The sequence below is a fragment of the Dipteris shenzhenensis genome, chromosome 15 (assembly GCF_047967505.1).
Source record: "Dipteris shenzhenensis isolate YYH24624 ecotype China chromosome 15, Dip_SZ_1.0, whole genome shotgun sequence".
Taxonomy (NCBI): domain Eukaryota; kingdom Viridiplantae; phylum Streptophyta; class Polypodiopsida; order Gleicheniales; family Dipteridaceae; genus Dipteris; species Dipteris shenzhenensis.
The window spans coordinates 40,881,629-40,904,730 of NC_141610.1; the positions used below are offsets into that span (position 1 = coordinate 40,881,629).

Below are 23,102 nucleotides of genomic sequence, written 5' to 3' on the forward strand. Positions count from 1 at the left end.
TCTAAAAGGAGGGGTAGTACCCCCAAAAAACTTCCAGTGGTGGCTAGCTCAAAAAAGGGAAGAAAATCAATCACACACAAATAAGAACTTGCATTCTGAATACAATCTAGGCAATGGATCAAGCTAATAGAGTTGATGAACCACTTATGATACAACTTAGCAAGGGTATTATGGGAAACATCCCCGCTGGTATCATCGACTAAGTTTGAAGGAAAGGATCTTGAACCCTTTTAGTAGAAAACATTTTGCCTCTAATAATGACAGTTTTGCCTTTTACAATCGAGCTCCCTTAGTATGTCATTTACTTTCTATAGTTTGTAAGCCTATATGCTTTCCATTCTTGATAGATTGCCTTGTGTCAGCTCGCATTGAGATATTCTCCATTTTTAAAATTATATTGGGTTATATAGAGTAAGACTTCACTCCCTACCTACGTGTAGGTTTGAGGAACAGGATCAAGGATGCACTTGACCCCATGTCTCTGATATTGTGAGATTATGTTAAATGTTGATACTCATAAATTTGAGCATACTGCCACACGATCTTGTCTAGCACCTCCTTGATGTGGATTCTTAACTCTACCACTTGGCAAGTTTCGTCCCCTTTGACCTAACTCCATAAGCTTTTGGCCACAAGCATGTTTTTTACCATAAAGCTTCACAAAGAATTGTTGGTATCATCCAACTTATCCCTTTGGGCCAAAACCCAAAGATATAATGTACATTTTGTGCTATCTCAAAAGAATGCAAGATAATCTAAGCTCCAAAAACACAAATTTTGCCAACATGCAACTTGACTTGCAAATTTTGCAACAATACTTATTTGCTGCTAGAACCCCCAAATGCTGACTCAAATTGAGTCCAACTTTTAAAAAATGGCTCAAATGTGCAAATGGTCCATGAATCTACAAAACCAAATTCATATGCACAATTGTCATGGGTTTGCTAGGGTAGACTACCTAGCAAACTTACACTCGTAGGCCAATCAAACTTAGCTTTCACTTATGCCAAAAAGACCATGATCAGCTCCCCATCCCCAATGATGATCTGTCTCTTTGCTTATATGATGTGCCTAGTTTGATAAATATCATTGCTAGGGTGGCAAGAGGCAATTGGCAATTGGCAATTGGCTACCTCCTTCTTTGAAAGCTATTGTGTAGTTTGTGATACTGCTATCGAGTATCTATTGAGAATACTCTCAACGGAAGTGGAACGGAAGAGGGTAAGAGAGAGGGAGAGCCAAAAGAGCCACACAAGTTTTGGTGGGTGCAAATCACTGTAATCTTCTATGTCATCCATATATATATATATATATATGTGTGTGTGTGTATGTGTGTGTTTGAGTATTGTACATTATCATGGTTAAGGCACAATGGCGTTTAACCTCCACAACCTCTCACATAAAGTACAATGTGCCTTTAAGTGCGAATAGCCACAGTGGCCTTTAACCCCCACAACCTCTCACATAAAGGACAATTGAGCATACTATCCAATGCCCATCATATACACGACAATACTCAAACCACAGAGACTAGGTAAACTCTTCGTCAACATATCTACAGGGTTATCATTTATATGAACCTTAACAAGCTCTACTACACCACCTGCAAAGGTGAACACATAACCAGAAGTGGATCTCCTGCTATCCACATGACTTGCATAGTCTGAATCTGTGTACCCAAGTACACGCATCTCTCCTCTACCAAAGCAGATGCACATCTCCTTGCTACCCTTCATGTACCTCATGATTCACTTAACTTCCTTCCAATGCCTTTTTCCTAGAATAGCCAAGCAAAGAAACCAAGTCTTAAGTCTTATTTTTAATGAGTTAATTCATCTCTGATTGCATAGCATACTTCCACTTGCACTGATCCTCGCGCATCATAGCCTCCCTGTAGGAAGAAGGCTCCCCACAACCAGTAAGCATCACATAGTCTGCCCCTAGAACAACTCTCTCAGGCGATCTAGACACTCTAGCTAATCTTCTCAAGGGCATTTGAGCTTGTTGTACTACCTGAATATCAGCCACATTTGGCTCATCATTTCCATCAACGGATAATCCATCATCTTCCCTCGATTGTGTACCTGTGGGAGTACTTGGTGGCACCATTTTCTGCACATTCGGTACGTGGACACGGTGCATGGACAACTTGTTGTCTATCAACATATGTATGTGGATTCACATCCTGGAAAGTGATTCTCCTCATTTCCGCATCCCTCATGGGTGTCTTATGCATCTTCTTCTCATTGAATACCACATCAAGGCTTTGTATGATCTTCTTTGCTTTTGGATCCCAAAGACGATAGCCCATCTCTCCAGTTTCACCATAACCCAGAACGATACATTTCTTAGACTTAGGATCTAGCTTCTTCTGAAGCTCTTTTGGCACATGTGCATATGCCTCACACCCAAATATACGCTAATGAGTGTAAGAGGGCTTCTTGCCACTCCATGCCTCTTTAGAAATACCACCATCCAAACTCTTACTAAAAGTGATCTATTGATCACATGCACTGCAGTCTTCATTGCCTCATCCCAAAAACCCGCAGAAAGACTTGCATTGGAACCTTTCTTGAATGGTGTGGTTCATATGTTCTACAACTAGATTTTGCTCCGGAGTATGAGGGGATGTGGGCTCCCTCTTGATCCCAGTTGTATCATAAAAATATTAAAGTCATGAGAGAGATACTCTCCACCATTGTTAGTCCATAGGCATTTAAGCGTTCTACCCAACTGATTTTCAACCAAATACAACCATTTTTTAAATACTTGGAACACATCGCTCTTTCGAGCTATAGAATAAGTCCACACTTTCCTAGTTGCATCATCAATGAATGTCACATACTATTCAGCGCTGTCTAATGGTCGTGTAAGTATGGGACTGCATACGTCTGAATGCACCAAATCAAGCCTTTCAAGCTCTTTCTTTTCCCTTCTTTTATGAGTTGATTTACTCTACTTCCAATAAAGACAGTGCTCACAAAATTCAAAATGTGAAAAACTCAAATACGGATAACCCAAATGGCATAAGAGTTTCATTCCATTCTAGCTCATGTGCCCAAGTCGGCATTGGCACAAAGTACTTGGCTGCTCGGTTATTGCAACAACATGATCAGACACCCTTGAGACATGTAAGGGATACAACATCCCACACTTGGAACCCCTTGCCAAAACCATAGAGCCCTTTTGAATTTTCCAACTTTGAAAACCAAAGGTGGTCTGAAAACTAGCATCATCTAGCTGACCCGCTAAAATGAGACTCTTGGTCAACTTAGGTACATGTCTCACATTTTTCAAAACAAATGCGGATCCATTTGTAAAAGAAAACTTTATGTCACCTCCTCCCACTATGTCACATTCCAAGATGCACGTGTCTTTCCATTGTCATAAGTGGAGAACCATTCCCTATGGGTAGTAACATGGAATGAAGCACCAAAAACAAAAATCCAATCCTGGGAATATGCATCATCTGAAATGGTAAGCAAATCTGCAATAGGTAGACTAGACATGAAGAGAATTTCATTGCCACTATCATCAGTGACTACATTGATCTCCTCGATCTTCATTTTTCCTTTGTCCTCCCTTGGACTCTCTTTCTTCTTATTTGCACCCCAATTCACATTCTTTTTTGTATCCATTTGCTCGCTTTTCATCTTGTAGCAATCTTTTCTAATGTAGCCCTTCTTGCCACAGTGGTAACACTCAATGTTCTGAGCCCTGGATTTGGTACAAGACTTCCCTCTTTCTTTGGACTTCCCCACATGAACTATGATTTGCCCCTTTGCACATCTAAGGCTGCCTCCTACTAGTTGCCATCCATAGACTTTCGACTTATCTCCTCGGCCAACAAGCTACCCACAACATTATCAACTTCAGTACTCCACCATGTGCATAGTTACTAATAGCTGTACGAAATGTATCCCATGAGGATGGCAATGAACATAAGAGGAATATTGCCTTTTTCTTCGTGTCAAAATTCATCTTCTGAGCCGAAAGCTGCTGGCTGAAAATAATATTGAATTCATTCAAGTGAGAAGCAATGGAGACCCCTTCCTTCATGTCAAAATTAATCTTCAAAGCCTGAAACTCTGGCTGAAAATAATATTGAATTCATTCAAGTGAGAAGCAATGGAGACCCCTTCCTTCAATTGCAGCTCAAACAACCTCTTCATGAGGTAAACTTTATTAGAGGTAGGTTCCTTCTCATAGGTGGCACATAATTTCTTCGACAAATCTTCCGTAGCTTTCTCATCTACTACTGTGAAATAAATTGACTCTACAAGATGATAGTAGTAGGCATTGCTAATGCATCCAACTCATTCCAATCATTCGCAGACATAGCTGTAGGCTTACTTGCAATCCCTTCCAAGGGTTTAATTTACTTCTTTTGAATAAGCACATCCCTTATCTGTTCTTTCCATAGAGAAAAGTTTGTCCCATCAAACTTGTTAATGCTGAAAATCTCCCTTTTAGACATGGAAGAGGATGCCATGATGAAAACAAAGCAAAATCCTAAATGCTAGTATCTGTGCAAGAGGCAAATCACACCAAATACCAGGTGCACCCAAATATGTATGCCACAATGGAACGTAATATCACAAAACCTCAAAGGTTCAAAGCATCAAAATGCAACTGACTCATGTGCATATACTATGCATCCATATGAGCAAATCTGGCCCAAAAGAAAATGTCAACCTGCAATGACAAAACAATGGCAAACTTAATGCCAATAAGAACCAAATGCCTCAAGCATAAACACTATCCATGGGCATAAGCATCATAATGTCTCATCCAAGAGAGAATGATCCCAAATTCAATAATGAAGGGGTTTTCAAATTCCCAAAGTGCAACGGTTGCCTCTACAAGTCATTTTGGACTCTCAATTGTTGTCAAAAGGAACAGGGGAATCATCAAAAAAACGTCTTTAACCATCTGCAATCTCACAAAAAACCACTCAGAGACTTCCAGATACCACTTGCAGGCTTCTACAAGGTTCCAATACCACATGGGAAGTTCAAACAAGCACCCACAAACTTACTTTGTCCTCCCACACAGCTGTAGCAACAGACTCCAGGCTCTAGGCACACACACTGGCTCTGCTAGACCACCCACAAGCATCAAATAGACCACCCGAGCTTTGATACGAGTAGTTGAGAGTGCTCTCAATGGAAGAGGGTGAGAGAGAGGGAGGGCTAGAAGAGAGCCACACAAAGTTTGGGTGGGTGCAGAACACCCTAATCTTCTATGTCATCCATATATATATGTGTTTGAGTATTGTACATAACCAGGGCTACGGTACAGTGGCCTTTAACCCCCACACTATCATTCCTAGGATTCTTGGAGCATACAGATAATTTTTTTACTCTACTATCATCTCCTATGTTCAAGAATTTCACAAACTCACCATAATATGATTCATCGATAAAGAGAGCAATGAGACCAAGCCCCACTCTATCAGGAAGATCTACTTGTAAACATTTTTTAATAGTTAATATTTAAGAGCATGTAGGTGTCGTACATCACTTTTCCATTGAAAACCAATTCTAATGGTCAAATCAATCTCATGGACTTAGAGAATCTTAACTATAGTTTCTTGCTTCTCATCACCTAATCAATTGTTTGCCTGATGCAAAGCAAGGACATATGGCAATGTTTCTATGCCTACACTGCATGTAGGGGACTCCTCCTTTACAGCAATTATCTAGGCTTTTTCTCTTCTAGAGTTGTGGATTCAAACAAACATCTTTTTGCAGTAGATTTATTGTTTGAGTCTTAAAAGTGGGAGGTAGGGAGCCATTCAAAATGATGAAACACCACTCAGCAAAGAGTGATTGGCAACATGAACATCAATAGGAGAGGATTTAGTTGAGTGGAAGTTCTTCATATTTCCTTCAAGAACAACTATATCTACTCACAAACAAAATCTTATAATCAAAACATGGACAACAAACTTTTGAAGAAATTGTTTAAGCGCAAGTGTAATAATATTTACTTCATACAATTGTGGATCTTTTACTATGATCATACATGCAATGCTCTTATAATGGATTGGTAACCTATCATGAAGCATTTTATCATGCATTAAACATGATTATCCTCAACATTATCATGTAATCAAAACATTGCCTCCAAATTTCAAAATAATGAGGTTATTCAACAACAAGTATGCAAGTACTTTCTAATTAAGCTATAGCAATATGAAAGCTTATTTATATACTAATGCACTGTAATAGTCCAATAAATAGTAGTAATTATTAATTCTTCATAATTGTGTGTTGAGTTTTAATTTTCAAGAGAAATGCCTTCTCTTTAACATTGTGGTTGATATTCTCAATTGTAGGTTTTGCTTAACTACATTCAATTTCACATGCATACATAATAGTCTTGCATATAAGGAAATGAAATGCTCTAAGGAAATCAAAAGCTATCTATAAACTAATGCTTAATATATTGCACACCTGAATATTTATAAATAGGCACTTCCAAATATAATTTTATTTATCATTTGTTATAGGGGGATATGAGCTCATCTAGAGCAAAGTTTTAGTGAAAGGACTCCAATAAACAAGGAACTTATTTAACAAATTAATGGAATGTTGGGTTTCCCCATCCTAAATGCATATGCTTTAACACTACAACACACAACGACCAATAAACTTCAGTCAATCCCTCACAAACATTCTCACACAACTCACATCTGACATGTGTCATGACAAGTAATAGTCAATCCCTCAAAAATATTCCCACTCAACTCCAACTCTACAACACATGTAATGTGTGCACCTCAAAATTATCTACTTGGAAAGAACATAAGGCAAATGATTGGAAATGATCAAGCTTACTCGACAAATGATTAAAAACAATCAAGATTGGTAACAACGATCATGTCACATGCTACATCACATGTCAAGAAATGCCCAATAACGATGATTTCATCAGCAAACATTAGAATGGCGATCCGGGATGAAGGCAAGCAGCAAGGACCTCCAAAGCAAGATGGAATAGCAGCTCAAAAGAAGTACAAGGGCTCAAGGGACTGGAGACTCAGAAAGGTGAGCTACAAAGTGCAAGAACAAGATTCGGCCAACACACTCAGTTGACAAGGTTGGATGAGAGAGTATGTAGGAAAGAGTGTACAGGTGGATTCTCGCAAGCAAGGCTATCGACACAATCGAGTCTCAAAGTGTGGTGGCAGAGACAGAATACCACTCAATGCAGAGAACATGGTAAATATACACACATTAGACTCTCGAACGTTCAGCGAACAAACACTCAGTAAATCAAAACTATTCAATAGCAACCACACAAGAAAGAATTGTAGAACTAAGAATCCACAATCACAACAAAGAGAGAACTTGGATGCAAGTCTGAATCAACCATTTTAGTATCAGAATCACAGAGATGCACTTTGTTTGCAAACATAGGGGAGGAAATCTCACTATGGAACAAAAACATCGCTCGCAATTTATAAGAACCTCCCAATAAAGCAAATATGAACTACATGCATCCGCAAGAACCATGCACACTTAAGTTGGAGATGCCTTTGCTTATTACAATAGACCACCTTTTAATCCCTCTTATCTGCAATTGATGCCAAGAAAAGCTTGGCTATTGATAGAGAATCGACATCTAATTAAGTGCATTGTGATGAAGCCGTCGAAGCCTCCAATTGTCCAACACACAAATCTGCAAAACCAAAACATAATCATCAATGGACATTCATAGGCACAGATCATTTCGCTGACTCACAAAATCATTGTGAATCCAATGACTTTCGTTAAACATCACTCAAACTCCCCTTCTCAACAGGCGCAGATATTGATGCTCGAGAATCGTGCGACTCGCAGGATAACGTGCCACATGCAACCACATACCCTCTACGTCCATGCAAGCCACAGAGCAGAGCAGGAGACATAGACAAGATAAACACACTTATGAATCACGATCTATGCAAATTGACAAAAAGCCTAACCCTAAAAAGCATTATCAACCCCTAAACACCCCTAAACATCCACTAACGAACTAATGTAAGGCAAAAACTAATTGGTGAATTTGAGCAAAACAGCTACAAGAGGTGGGATGGACCTAATTTTGAAGAGTAAAAAAAGATATATATATATAAAGAAAAAGCTCAAAGCAGTAGTTACAATGGAATTAAACAACTTTCTACTTTGCTGCTAACAACTTGCAATGAGTCATCACAAAGACATTTGAAGCATAATCTCACTGAACTCTCTCTCTAGTTTACTATACCATCCTCGTATTCCAAAGCTTACAATCTCCACAACACCTTTGTCGCCAAACAATTATTGGCCAAGGTTGGTTACAATTTCTTGGACTTTTGGACCATCCCTTTGCCTTAAGTTCATTAGCACACTTAGGACCCTTGAAGGGCGAAAAAGAAAAAAGAAAAAGGAGAGTTTTTTTTTTCACACATCCACAACACTCATGCACCCGAGGTCTTATCGAGGGGTGCCTCGCCCTAGACCGGTGGGCAATGGGTCCACATCTATGGCACTCACACACACACACACAAAACCACAAGCCTGGACTTTATGCCTGAGTTGGCAACACAACACTCGACCCATTAGGCCAAATCCTTGAGGCTTAAAAAAAAGAAAACAAGGTGAATCGAGCTCAACGGGCCTACCCAACGAGGAGGAGAGATGAACGACCAAAAAAATAATGATGCTAAACAAGCAGACGTGGCACACAGCCAATAAGGTAACCACAAAATGAAGACTCCAAATAATTACACATGAAAAACATTTTTCGTTTTCAAGATTGAAACTAGTTACAGCAAGCAACCTAGGGAGATGTTTGGGTTTTCTCACACCCCCTTGAGCCACTTGTCATGAATCTAAGCCCTTGATTTCATTTGATGTAAAAGTTGAGCTTTTGACTAAAGCACTAAATTCATATAGGTCCTTTTCATAATAAAAAGACTATATAAATGTTTCAAACCTATTCGATTTGAAGAGATGGTTTGCTTGATTTGCAAGTTTGGGCTTATTGGCATGTGAACCTTTGGAGAGCCTCACGATGACCTTATGGTCTACTCTCACAAGCTCGACTTACTACAATGATCAAACCCCCATTTTCCCGAGGTTGTAGAGGCACGTAACGCTGGCTAAGTGGAGAGTGAGAATGTTACGTGCTCTACTTCGAACTTCCTCTCATGATAGTTGTCTTTTTGTACTGTCTAGAGTCTACTGAACAATCTGAGAATGTTGGAATCATCTAGCTCAAGGATACACTAAGATCCTCTTAGGGTCACATTGGCAAGTTTTTTGCCATTTTCTTATCCATTCGCAAGACATCCTCGGCCCGAATATTCTCAACGTTTATATTCTCGACATTATCTTGGCACCCAGGGAAGGGCCTGTTCCCTTGGATTATAACTCTTTGGGGAAGGAAGCGCGTTGCCTCCCTACCCACATTATCTGTGGTTATAATAATTATATATTATATATTATAATATAAATATTTTTAATTACTGGTCCATTCAAAATTTCTTGTTTTTAATCCGAATTCTTACAACATTCCTCTCGTTTAATGCATGTTATCGATGTGAGGGAGCAAGGAAATCCAAGATGGATGCAAGATTGAAGGATGACTACACCTTTATTCATATGGTTTTGGTCCATGTGACAATATTGTAAAAACTGCAACAAGGATCAATTATTGTATCGCCTTACTCATGTATTTGTTGGACTTCAGCTTCCAAAATATGGACATCACAAAATCAATAATAAATCACCACTCCTAACATTTGCAGGGAGGATCGGGTCCTGCGTCTCATGTCCACGATTTTACTCATTCTCTTTTTTCCTTAAAAAATTGATGAAATAGAAGGAGTGAGCTTCAATTTCGAGTTAATAGTTACTTGCTCAACGATGGAAAGACTGCCTACGGCAGCGGGGGCAAATCTAGTTACTAAGACCTACGCGTAGGAGGGAAGGACAAAAAACAAAAGAGAATTTTTACACAGCAAAAACAGGCTGCAGCGTACACGTTATACACCTAAGAAGCTTCTTCTTCATCTTGATGGTATTTCATTGTTGTTTTCATGTGCACTTGAAGCTTCTCTTCTTCACAAAGTGGACGATCGCCTTTTAGGGTTGCAATCCATCTCTTCTACAGCCTTGTAGCAATCCTTACCTCCCATCGTCCCTCTTCCATCCCTCACAGGACCTATCTTCTTCCAGGTACATTTCGATCCTTCGCCATCAATTTTGCATCGATTGCAGCTTCCTCCATTTTTCATCCCTGGATTTGATCCTTTTTATTTTCTTGCCATCGCTTTTGATCTTTGCTGTCGACTTTTGCGTCCTCCAAGCTCACGGCTTGGACGATGTATTGTAGCTAGAGAACTTTCGGCGCAAGCCTAGATTCGCCATTGGATACAGAGGCGAGTGTAGGTATAAAAATGTTAATCAAATGCTTTGATGTTAGCTTCGGGGAAAGGTAGACAATAAGCAAGTCCGATTTGTTCATTGGTATATAAAATGAGCATCAAAGTTGATTGTCTCGATCTCCCTATGGTGTGAGTGCTCTTGTGTACGTGATTGTTTCTAGCGAGCGCGAGAGCGCATATTCTTGAATGCGTAGCTTACTTTGATTTGTTTTGTTTAGATTCTCTGTTTGGGGAATGGAACAGCTAGAGCTCCTTTTGCTTCAGTTCCTCCGGCCCGACAACGAGGCTCGCAGGCAGGCCGAAGATCAGATCAAGCGCCTAGCAAAAGATCCACTGATCGTGTCGGCCTTACTCCATCATGTGCGTACCGCCCCTTCTAGCAATGTACGCCAGCTAGCAGCTGTTTTGCTTCGGAAGAAAATTGTCGGTCACTGGATGAAGTTGACGCCTCAAGTCCGCGATTCAGTGAAGTCAACACTTCTGGAGAGTATAACTGTAGAGCACAGGTTTACTTCTCTTGCCGAGTTCCGTATTTTCATTGAAGCAAACGGTCGAAAGTTGCAAGGATTTGCAGGTCATGGAATTAGTACTTTTTTGGCGGTTGTAGGTCCACACTTAACGTTTTTGATTTGAAAGACTGTTTTAGCCCTTTGGTGAGTTGCCTGCTGCGTTTTTGCAGCCACATCAAACACAATACCTTATACTGTGGGAAGCTCTGCCATCTCTATAGAAAAACGTTTCTGCTTGGCCCATTTCCGTTATAAGGACACACACACACACACACACACACACGTACGTACGTTTCTGCTTGGCCCATTTCCGGGCCCTTCTCGTTATAAGGACACACACACACTTACGTACGTACGTACGTTTCTGCTTGGCCCATTTCCTGGCCCTTCTTCTTATAAGGACACACACACGCACGCGCACACATGCGCGAATGTTATGGGGACATACTTGTTAAGCTGGGGTTTTATTGTCACGAGGACCAGCCGTCTACATGGCTTTTGCACACTAATTCAAACAGTAGGATGAGTTTCTATAAGATTTATCATTTGTATTCAATGTCCATGCCCCGGCCCCACGATCGGACAAGAAATTGCCTATTTTTATAAAGTGAAAACAAGGTAAGGCCTGGCATCTTGGCTTGGTGGTGAAAGTGGATGTGTGAATTGGGTGTGTGCATGCGTTCAACCATCAACGTGGACCTTGTCCTACTGCCCGCAGGTGTGGGGCAGCGTGCCTGACGATATGGACCCACTAAGGGACAGGTCGAAGAGTGGTGAGTGGGGTGGCAGGAGGGGAAAAAAACTGAAATCAAGTGGAAAAACCATTGTGCCCCTACTTTAATGAGCAGTTGAGGTCTAAAGAAAGGCAACTTTTAATGCCCATTAACAACTAATAGATAATTAAACAATAACACTTTCTAATAGGGTAAGCTTAACTAGAAGCAAAGGAAATCAACCCTTGGTCCAAATTAGCCAAAAAACCCTTGCATTTTCCATAGACTCTTAACAATGCGAATAGTAACTGGCGTTAATGCTCATGCTGCCTCGTGGATGTGTAACGTGAATGGCAAAGCTAAGAGCCTGAAATTGCTAACAAAGTTATATTTAAAAGTAATTGAGCAACATATATCGTGTTGAGGTGGAGTTTTGCTGAAAGCGCCATACCAAGACTGTATCTATGAAGATTCAATGTGCAATGTCTCCTTTGCTTGAAGACCACCTTAACGAGGATTCACAAGAATAAGAGGGAGGAGCCTCACCAAAAATGGAATGGAATGACTCAATGAAGAATGTTGACGTGATTGTATTACATCAAAGAGAGTTTGTAGAAGATAGCAAGCAACGAGCATGGGCCAAGAGTTCGGATTTTGGCTGCCACCAATGGAAGGGTCTGAGGCTATAGCTAGTGGTCGAGCATCCATTTGTAGAATGCAGGTTTGATCCTTATTATTGTCCTTGGGGCTACACCTTCACAAGTATAACCAATGCAACATGGGGCCGTTTGTAAGTCCAATTGCTTGCTAAAACCACTGAAAACAATGGGCATGTGGATGGTTAGCTAGCTTAGTGACAAGATAAATGTGGGTTGTTGTGCATGCACCTCTAATATATGACTCGTAGGGCTATTCATCTTACTTTTTGGAGGTTCTATAATATGAATGGAAGTGACTTATTGCATCTTGCTATGAGCCTAGCATTTGCTATAAAACCATCATGTTACTGTCTTGTCCTTAAATCCATGAAATGACTACTTTGTTGGAACATGGGCTGCTTACCCTTATCATGTAGTGATAGGCTAGCGTTGGGTGGCCTATTTGATGTAATGCTTGGACTTGCGCTTGAGTCCATGAGAAGTTTCCAACCTAGGAACGTGGTAAAAATTGGTAAGAGTAGGCTGCTTAAATTATGGAGGCACAAGCAATGATTAGGAGAGAGGGAAAAATAGGCTAATACTGACAAAGATAAGCAAGGGCAAGGATACGAAAGAAACAAGGCATTACCCATGCATTTTAAGGTTTAGACTTTTACAAATTTCATTTCACCTCCATAGAGCTAGGAATTTGTTGATATGCAAAATATCACGTTGTTAGGTCAAGATATATGGTCATAATAAAACAAGTTGGTGGACTAATATGGCCATGGACAAATATGCTAGTCTGTTTCCAATGCTGAAATGCTAATTTTTTTGAAATGTTTGGAGACTTGGGCCATGCTTTGTAGCTTTTTTTTTTTGGTAAAGCTGACTTGTGCTTGCATGGCATAGTAGAAGTGAACATAGAATTTTCAGGTTTCTTATGCACCTGGCATAAGAGGAGCAATGCTCTGCTTTTTTCCGACAATCCTTGGCATAGTGCCCAAGCTTATGTCGGTAGAAGCATTTCCCTTGCTTTTGTCCTTCTTTTGCTGGTTCTTTGAAGTGGAATCTCTCGTGGGTTTATCACCCTTGGTGTTGTTCTTCTTGCCCTTCCCTTGGGCCATTAATGTAGCTTCATCCCCTTCTTCATACAACTTTTGCCTCATCTCTTGTTGAATGTAACACCCTAGAGAGGAAGAGAGAAAGAGTTTTAGGGTTAGAGAAATGTAGACGGCACCAGATTGGGTCCTTGTACCTACTGAGGGTCCCCTTTCCCAAATAGGGAAGAATTTGCTTTATACTTGGAGAACTACGAAAGACAAACGACACTCCTTTAGAGAGCACGGACCAACATGTGGGATTTATGTTGTCTTGGTAATATTCCAGCTTTACCCTCTTTTCACTTGTCAACCAGTGATTCCGCAAAGTGCTCTGTAAAGATAGTTGAAACTCTTGCATGTTGACCTTTTCAGGCGGCATGATCAAATATGCTTCCACTTTCCATCTGCTGAACCATTTTCTTATGTTGGTTGCCCATCCTGTGCAGATGACCTTACTTTTGTAGTTCTTTTGAAGCTTTGTGCTGGCATTCCATGCTTTATGAGGCAGCCTATGAGGTTGCATTTGCTGCACCTCTATTAGGTATTGCATAACTCTGATCAATGCATGAAATTCAATTGGTCTTCTTCCAGTTTCCAACAGAAGTATTGAGTATGGAGTAGTGGGTTTGACACCAAGGTGTCTCCTTAGGAAAGCTTTTTGCATTTTCTCAATATCATTCCATGTAGAGGCTGAAATGCTGCCTCCCCATACTTCCACTCCATATAATATTGTCTGCACTACATATGCATCAAACAATATATTTCGAATTTTCGAGTTCCTAGTGTCGGTGTGCTTGCAATCATTCTCAAGCTGGTAGTACTTCCCCCAACCAGTGTCCATCCTTCTATGTATACATTGCCACCATCTGTGATCTGCCGGGATATCAACCCCTAAGTATTTGAAGGTGCTGACATACTCAATGATCTGTCCATCAAAGGTGATCTCAGGGGGATGTTTTGGCTGATTGGTACAAACTGCCATCATCTTTGTTTTTCCGACATTTACTTGCAGCCCGCTTTCCCTACAAAAAGTCTTAAGCACTTGTAAAAGTTTGTGCATAGATTCCGGATCGTATGCAAAAAGAACGACATCATCTGCGTATAACAACAATAGCACTGTCCAAAGCCCCAATTGCGGTCCTTGCAACCCTTTCTCTACTACAAATTCATTGATGAGTTCCTCCAGTTGGTCAATGCATATTCCAAACAAGGTAGGCGATAGAGGGCAACCTTGCTTCACTCCCATATTGCTCTCAAATACATCAGACATACCTTGTGTTTGTTTGAGTCGGCATAATACCTTTTCATAGATGCGAGAGATGCCTACCCTTAAGGCCAAAGGGACTCCTATTTCTTGCATTCTCTTCCATAATCCTCCTCTTGGAACTGTGTCAAATGCTTTCTTGAAATCCACAAAACAACAAAATAGAGTGCGTCCTCTCAGTCTGCATTCATCCATGAGGACCCTTAAGGTAATAAGGTGGTTGGCTGTCCTGTGCTCCTTGCGAAAGCCCGCCTGTCCGGTGGCTCTTTTCTGTGCCTCTTCTGCCCATGAGCTGATTTTCATTTCAAGCACTGTACTGAAGAGCTTGGCCAATGTAGAGCTGATCATTATAGTTCTGTAATTTGTGACTGAATTTTTGTCTCCACCTTTGTGTAAAGGCTTGACCCAATTTTCTTGCCATTCCTGAGGGAAACCATGGTGTAGAGCATGTGTTAGGATGTGTGAGAGCCATGTTCTTGCTCGGTCTCCTGTCCATTTCACAAATTCCGCTTGTATCTTCATGTGATCTGATGCTTTGCCATTAGCCATCTTCTTTAGTCCAACTTCAATGTCTTCGAAGGTGAAAGGACTAGTGCATGTGACCGATAGATCCTCCTTCCCCATTTCAGTAGCATGTGCATGATTGTACAACTTGGTAACATAATTAAGCATGGTTGCATCTGATATATCCCCTATGACCTGTTTCCGTCTGCCTTTCACTTGTTTCCAGCCCTTTCTTGGATTTTTGATGAAAGTGACCAAATCAGATTTCTCTCTTTCCAAAATAGAATTTCTTTTCTTTTTCCTTGTGAGGGCATTGTATGTCTTCTCCATTTGTTTATGCCTATCTGCATCCAGTATGTATTTCAGCTCTTGGCATAGTTGTTTGCATTCCTCGTCATACCATTTCTTGTGTGGTAGGCCTTTGACCTGTTTCTTTTTTCTTGTAGTTGCTGCTCCAAATGTTTGCGTGGCTGAGGCAAGTATTGCTTCCTGCAAGGCTGTCCATGTGGGGTTGGTTATTGCTCTCAGCTTTGCATCCAAAGTGTCTGCATAAACTTGGTGTATGCTGGGTCTACTTTGAAACCTCCTGTATGTGCTGAGAATTTCTGCTCCCTATGTTCAATGTGTATGTCAAGATCCATCCATATTGGGAGATGGTCCGATTCCGGATATTTCATCCCTATGTTGAAGCTTTTGATAATGGGTATAGTATCCACATGTACCAAGGCATAATCTAGCACACTCTGTCCTCTGCTGACTGAGAGACACGTCATCTTGTGGGTGTTCGGGAATAGTTGCATTCCATTCAAGACTGGCATGTGCAGCCCATTAATCATGCATCGGAGTGCTCTACCTTGTGTGTTGATGGTGTCGTCCTCGGATCCTCTCTGCCACATGATGTCCACTTCTGTGATTGCTTCTTTATCCATTTCATCATGCGTAATGGGCTGAAACTGTAGTTGACAAATTCTTGCGTTAAGGTCTCCCATCACTATGACTTGGCGCTTTTCTCTGAGTTCAGCCACATCAAGACAGTGTGCTTCAAACACAGCACTAGGGTCCACTCCGTGTCTACTGTAAAAGGGTGACTCATGGTGAGGTATGTAGCAACCTGCAAGAAAGACATGGCATTTGCCAAGTTCTATTTTCAGCCACATGTATCTTTGTATTTGTCCACTTTATGAAGGCTGACTTTTTCGGCCATGTGTTCCTGTATCATGCATGCAACACCTCCTTGCCCTCTTTTCCCCACTTGCCGTTGGTATATTGAGTGCACCACATATCCCAGTATCTCTGGGATCCTGCATGTTTCACTTTCCCAGGTTTCTCCTAAAAGGATGATGTCTGCATCGTGAATGAAGGCATTTATGCTTATCCCTTTATGCCAAGGGAAGCCCCTACAATTCCATAGAGAGAGAGAGAGAGAGAGAGAGAGAGAGAGAGAGAGAGAGAGAGAGAGAACTATCTTTGGGAGGCCTTGCGGGCCTACGAGACAAAGTACAAAACTCAGAAAGTAACTCATACAAGCCACTGTGGGCTGAAGCAAAGGGTTTGCTAAGGCTCGTTGCGAGTTTTCTGAGTATGGGGAGAGAAAAGAAAGAAGGAAAGATATATTAACGGCTGCAAGAGGCCTTGCGGGTCTATGAGACAAAGTGCGAATCCAAGAAGTACCTCATACAAGCCATTGAGGGCTGACGCAAAGGGTTCACTAAGACCCTTGCTGAGAATTGAGAACTGAAAACTGAAAGCAAAAGCTAAAATGCTAACATGCTCAGCTAGTGAACAAAATAAGAGAGAGAGAGAGAGAGAGAGAGAAGAAGAAGAAGAAGAAGAAGAATATATTATCGTCCTCTGAAGACCAAAACCGGCCTATGGGACCTGAGCAATACAATATCACAAGTACATGAAAGCTCCTCCCGAAGATGGGAGGGTGGAAAGAGAAACCACCTTCTAGGATTCAGGTGGATTCCTATGCTTGAAGAGCTTATACACAAATGTTCCTAAAGCTGAAGGTGACCCTTTATGCAGCAAATCAGCCAGTTTGTTATGTCCCTCAAGGAGGTGATTGAACTCTTCCCTAATGTGTGCATAGTGAGGGCATATCATTACCATGTGTTCTTCTGTTTCAACCATACCTTGATCACATAGTTGGCATATTCTACTCTCCCTTGGCATCTTTTTCCATCCCCCTGTTTCTATTTGCAGCTGGTGTGATCGGGTGCGAAGTGAGGCTAAAGCCCTCCGTTTATGCACTGCTATAGGTGTACATATGTACTTCTGCGTTGTTGTCTCCCTTCTTGTATAAATTGACCAATATTCGGGGTTGATATATGTGCGATAGTACTCAAATTTATCTTTGTTTTCTGCTGTTTGCCATTTCCTGTGTAGTGCATTGAGCAGGTCATAATGAAAAGCCTCTTCATCAATCTCCTCTGAAGAGTAGTTTAAATACTCTTCTACTTCCCACTTCTTGAACCATTTTTTTAGGTCCTGTGCCCATCCGGATGTCAAAATCTTGCCCTTGTTTGTCTTTTGAAGCTTCTGACTTTCATTCCGCGGAAGGCCTCATAGGCCTATGTGACAAAGTGCAAAACACACCAAAAGGGAAAAGAACTCATACAAGCCACAAAGGGCTCGAGCAAAGGGCGTGCTAAGACCCTTGCTAAGGCTATGCTGAAATAAAAAAGCTCAATAGCTTAAGTAAAATCAAGTACAAAACATATCATGTGCTATTGGAGTTAGGTTGAGATGGAGCTGGAACTCAGACTCCGAAACCTGGCGTTGTGGTGGCTCGTCTATGAGATGTGAAAATGTCTCGGATTTGCATCTGTCTCGACTCGCATGCTGTGGTGGCGGAGGGGGACATGGCCTCCTCGATCTCTGAACTTGTTGATCTATGTTCAGGGTGACCCCTCATCTGGGGCGGTCTCTATGAGGAAAGCTGTGATAGGGCGGACCTCATTGGAGGGTGCTCTGGTTGTTCTCTGTGTCATGGGTGGCCTCTGCACCACTCTCTTGGTAATCTAGATTGCTCGCATTTCGGCTAGCTCCTCCTCCTCCACCCCACTGTGTCCTGGAGCTGACTCAAAAACAAAAAAATTTGTGACTCGTCGTTGTGTCTGGTCAGCCTTTGTACCTTGTGGTTTGATCGCATCTTGCTGCTCTCTAATCTGTCTTTGTAGGGTCTGTAGTCTTCTGGATGACTCCAAGGCCAGCCTTGGTAGTCTTTAGTGGGGTAGGGAATGAATGCCACTGTCTGGAAGATGGCATTAGTCTGTAGTGGTGTCATGGAGAATTATGCCTGTACTATCTCATGAGGGACCGAGGGCTTGCTCTGAATCATCCTAGATCCCATAGTCACATGTAGCTGAACAAATCTCCTCCGTAGATCACAACCCCATAAGGGTGCATACATGGTAGTCGGTTGCACTAGTGTATTGAAAAGCCAGCATGTTGTCGGAAAGCCTCGCGGGCCTATGGGACAAAGCACATCAAGAGAATAAACTCATACAAGCCTCTGTGGGCTGAAGCAAGTGTGTGCTAGGGCCCTTGCTAAGTGCTATGCTAAGCTAAAGAGCACAGTAGCTCAAACTAAAAATTGAAACTCAGAATCTGAAACCCGGTGCCACGGTGGCTCTTCGGTTGGCTGCAAAGATGTCTCGGATCTGCGTCTATCGAGCTATCTCTCACTGTGGTGGAGAACATGGTCTCCTTGACCTTTGTATCCGATGGGCTATGTCAAGAGTGACACCTGGTCTTTGGTGGTCTCCTTTGAGGAGGTATGAGATAGACCAGACCTTGATCGTGCGTGCTCTGGTAACTCTTTGTGTCGTGTGTGGTCTTTGCACCTCTGGCTCAGCACTGTCGTGTCACCTCTCCCCGCTTTTTAATGTTGTCCTCATGTCGGCTAGCTCCCCTCCTAGAGCTGGCTCAAATGCATAGAAGTCCGTGACATGTCACTGTGCTCGGTTTTCCTCAGTCTCCTACGGTATGGTCACCTCTTGCTGTTGTCTGATATGTCTCAATAGTGTCTCTTTGTGCTGTCGTATCTCTATCAAAGAGAGCCCAAGACCGAGTTGGTCATGGAAATGTTTCACCTGTGAAAGTGAACCAAAGCCATGCCCCTCCTGAAAGAGGCAATGGTATCGCCCTGGACCTCATAGTAGACTGGGCAGGCCTCAAGAAGTGCTCCTCTATCTCGACCTCCCTCAACATGCATAACATATAGATACTGCTGCTCCCTGGGTGTGCCTGCTGCTCTTCTTGCCTCAATCCTTAGCTGATGGGATGAGACCCGCATCTTCCCATTCCCAATGGCAATCCTCAATGCATGTGAGACTCCTTTGTCTTCTAGGTACAGGGTCGGATGATGAGTCTATCCTTTAGAATGACTGTGATAGAACTAGATCTTGGTAGAGAACTCCGGGTTCCCCCCTTTCTCCGAGACATATAGAGTTAATGGATATATAACCGCATGATACGGTTGATCTCCTCTTGTGGGATCAACTCGGGCAGTGCGTCCATGCTGTACTGAAAGGGGGGAAGCTGGTCATCTGAATACCCCGACTAGCAAACAATGTGGATATGTGTGTATACCATGCTGTGTTGACACCGCTCTTTGCTAGCCGTCTGAATGACTCGAGTGCCAGTGGGCAGAGGCCCATATTAGATAGCCTTCATACGGCAGCAGAGGCCATTGCCTGTTGGCAGTATATTCTGCAGTACTGCAGGCACTTGGGATAGTACATCAGGTACTGCAGGAGGTACGGTGACTGGACCAGCAGAGTTGGGGCTGGTGCAGGGACTAGAGAAGACTGTACTGTAGGGAGGATGTCCAGCAAACAACTGCCTACAGCAGGGAGTTGTATACATAGGCGGAAGCCTTTTTGGTTGGTAGGATCTTAGATGAGCTTTTCCTAAATTTTTGTGAGGTGACAAGGCCAAGCTTCAATGCTTCTTCTAGTGTCATATATTTATTTCATGAGGTGACATGATTAGATCGTGTCTCTTCTCTATCAACTAGATTTAGATTTAGATGCTCGTATGGGAGAGACTAAAATGAAATCGTTTAGACTTCACAAGCAGTTGTAGCTTGAATGAAGAGATTTGGACTACCTTTTGATTAGCCTTCTCCTTTAGTGCTAGCCTTTGTCATGGCTGAGTTTGCCCTTCACCTCCGAAGTGCCGACAAAAACTTTGTACGAAGACTTTGTAAATGGATGCTCAAGTATGTGTGGGTGTGTGGATTTGTATGTGTGAGAGCATACTTTTATACTATGGTCTACACCCATTGTTGGGTGTTGATGACGCAGTGGGGATGTCATAGTAGCTAGTCCTTGCTATGCATGATGGAGTTTATGGTTTTCAATCTTATGAGTGACTATCGTGAGATTGAAACTGCCCTATGTTGTGTTTTAAGAGGATGAGTTTGGGAATGTTCCTGGATTCATCTAGGTATATGCTTCTGCCGTATTAGCGGACATGCAAATTTCACCTTGTGAAGTTTTCGACCAAGTTGTGACCTGTTGGTATTACGATAATTCTTTCTATCTTAAATGGTGTGTTGCCCTATCAACTAGATTTAGATTTAGATGCTCGTTTGGGAGAGACTAAAATGAAATTGTTTAGACTTCACAAGCAGTTGTAGCTTGAATGAAGAGATTTGGACTACTTTTTGATTAGCCTTCTTCTTTAGTGCTAGCCTTTGTCATGGCTGAGTTTGCCCTTCACCTCCGGAGTGCCGACAAAAACTTTGTACGAAGACTTTGTAAATGGATGCTCAAGTATGTGTGGGTGTGTGGATTTGTATGTGTGAGAGCATACTTTTATACTATGGTCTACACCCACTGTTGGGTGTTGATGACGCAGTGGGGATGTCATAGTAGCTAGTCCCTGCTATGCATGATGGAGTTTATGGTTTTCAATCTTATGAGTGACTATCGTGAGATTGAAACTGCACTATGCTGTGTTTTTAGAGGATGAGTTTCGGAATGTTCCTGGATTCATCTAGGTATATGCTTCTGCCGTATTAGCGGACATGCAAATTTCACCTTGTGAAGTTTTCGTCCAAGTTGCAGCCTGCTGGTCTTGTGATAATTCTTTCTATGCGTGATGGAGTTTATGGTTTTCAATCTTATGAGTGACTATCGTGAGATTGAAACTGCACTATGTTGTGTTTTTAGAGGATGAGTTTGGGAATGTTCCTAGATTCATCCAGGTATATGTGTCTCTTCTTTGAATGGACGCACCCTTTACATTGCATTGATTTTGCTGTTCTGAATGGCATTAATGTGATTTGTATCAGTTGTCATTTTGACAATGGAGGCTTTTAGCTTTTGGCCTTCAGTTCCTTTTCCAGTGCTGTTATTTGTGACTCGTCAGGGCTGATTCTAGCCTATGTCTTTCGAGAAGTGTTATAAATTCAATATTTTGATATTTATATAGATATATTAATATTGGAGAGGTCATTTAATGCATGTGACCTACACCTACCTTTGGCCGTTTGTGACATAAGAAAGAAGCTGTAGTATCTAATCCACGCTATCATGTTGAAGTGTATGGTTGGAAGCTCAACAGTGGGATTTTGTGAAGTGAGCATGTTTTGCAGAGCATATGATTGTGAAATATCTGGGCGAATGATTGATAGTTTAATGTTAACGAAATTGTACCTTACGATTTGATATTTGAGAGTCCCCAATTTAAGTACTCTCCTTGCAAATATTCATTTTCTGACATGGTCTTTTTTTTGGGGGGGAATTACAGCCCTCCTGTAAGGAAAGCAAGTGCAAATGTGGTGAGTGTGGTTGCGAAGCATGCGGTTCCAGCCAGAGAATGGCCAGAGCTCTTACCCTTTCTATTTCAATGCAGTCAGAGCATTCAAGAGGACCATCGTGAAGTAAGTTTTTAATGTGTTGTCTTTCCTTTTGGTTCAAGACACTTGGACTTCATGTATTCTGTTTAATACTAGATGAAGTTTTGAGAGGTCTTATTTTAACTTACCGGACTGTAGGAGTAAAAAATACGAGAGAATGCATGAAATGTTGAAAGGGAGAGCCAAAGTGAGACTCTCTCGATTTCCAAAGAAAAACAAGTACGAGGTACCACTCTAGAGCTGTGGTGTGGTGTTAATGGTATGATATAGCATTGGTTGAGATGTGATGCCAAATTGACGATGGACGTAGCCAACAATTTTGCCTTTGGAGGCATGTCCCTGTGTATATCAAGGATTGGAGAGTTTACAGCTATGAGACCGAGCTGTTGGAGATTAAATCTAAATGAGACTTGCTTTTTAGGCCAAGTCCAAACCAATCTGGATAATATATGAGCTAATCTAGACACACACACACATGTATAAACTCCATGCACAGTTGTGGAAATAGACCATGAGATATTGCAACCAAAACATGTATAGATATGTCTGCAAATAGGACCAAAACAGAAGTACAAAAGGAACATGTCAACCTTGACCGCATGGACAGCAATGTGCTGCTCCATTCATGCTAGAGCTGAGGTCTTAGAGCCTAGACACCGCCTTATCTCCTGCTCTCTCCTACTGCGTGCTTCGTAATGAGATCTTCAGTGTTTTAGGGAGGAGCCCCAAAATACTTTTCAGCTATGCTTCTATTGTAGGTGTGCTGCCCCTTGAATGAGCTCTTCACCAAGATAGAACCTGCTGGATAAACTGTCCGCTGGTGCCCAGAACTGCATCTTGCAACTGCCAAATGCTACACGATGGCCGAGCCAACGATCATCAGGAATATGTACTGAATACATTGCATGTGGATTAATTACCATGACCTTGATCTTGGCAAAGCTATTTAATGAAGCAATTTGCACCGGTTTCTCTCACACGTGGATCCTTAACACCATATTCCTGATCCTTTCGTTTGTTCTTTCGCCCTTTCTATAAACAGTTTTTAATTTGGAAGGTTGGATATATTTTAGGCATATGAAG

At 41.7% G+C, this 23,102-nt stretch overlaps 1 protein-coding gene across 2 annotated transcripts in view; it reads left to right on the top strand.

Moving 5' to 3' along the window:
- The first annotated feature begins 10,000 nt into the window (after positions 1-10,000).
- LOC147893818 (ARM repeat superfamily protein) overlaps positions 10,001-23,102 on the top strand; it is an 89,761-nt gene continuing 76,659 nt past the window's right edge. For both annotated transcript variants that reach the window (XM_087385569.1, XM_087385570.1), the window contains exons 1-3: positions 10,001-10,208; positions 10,636-10,923; positions 21,911-22,043. In XM_087385569.1, coding sequence (XP_087241695.1) covers positions 10,652-10,923; positions 21,911-22,043 — 405 coding nt within the window. In that variant the 5' untranslated portion in view covers positions 10,001-10,208; positions 10,636-10,651. The remainder of the gene's footprint in view (positions 10,209-10,635; positions 10,924-21,910; positions 22,044-23,102) is intronic.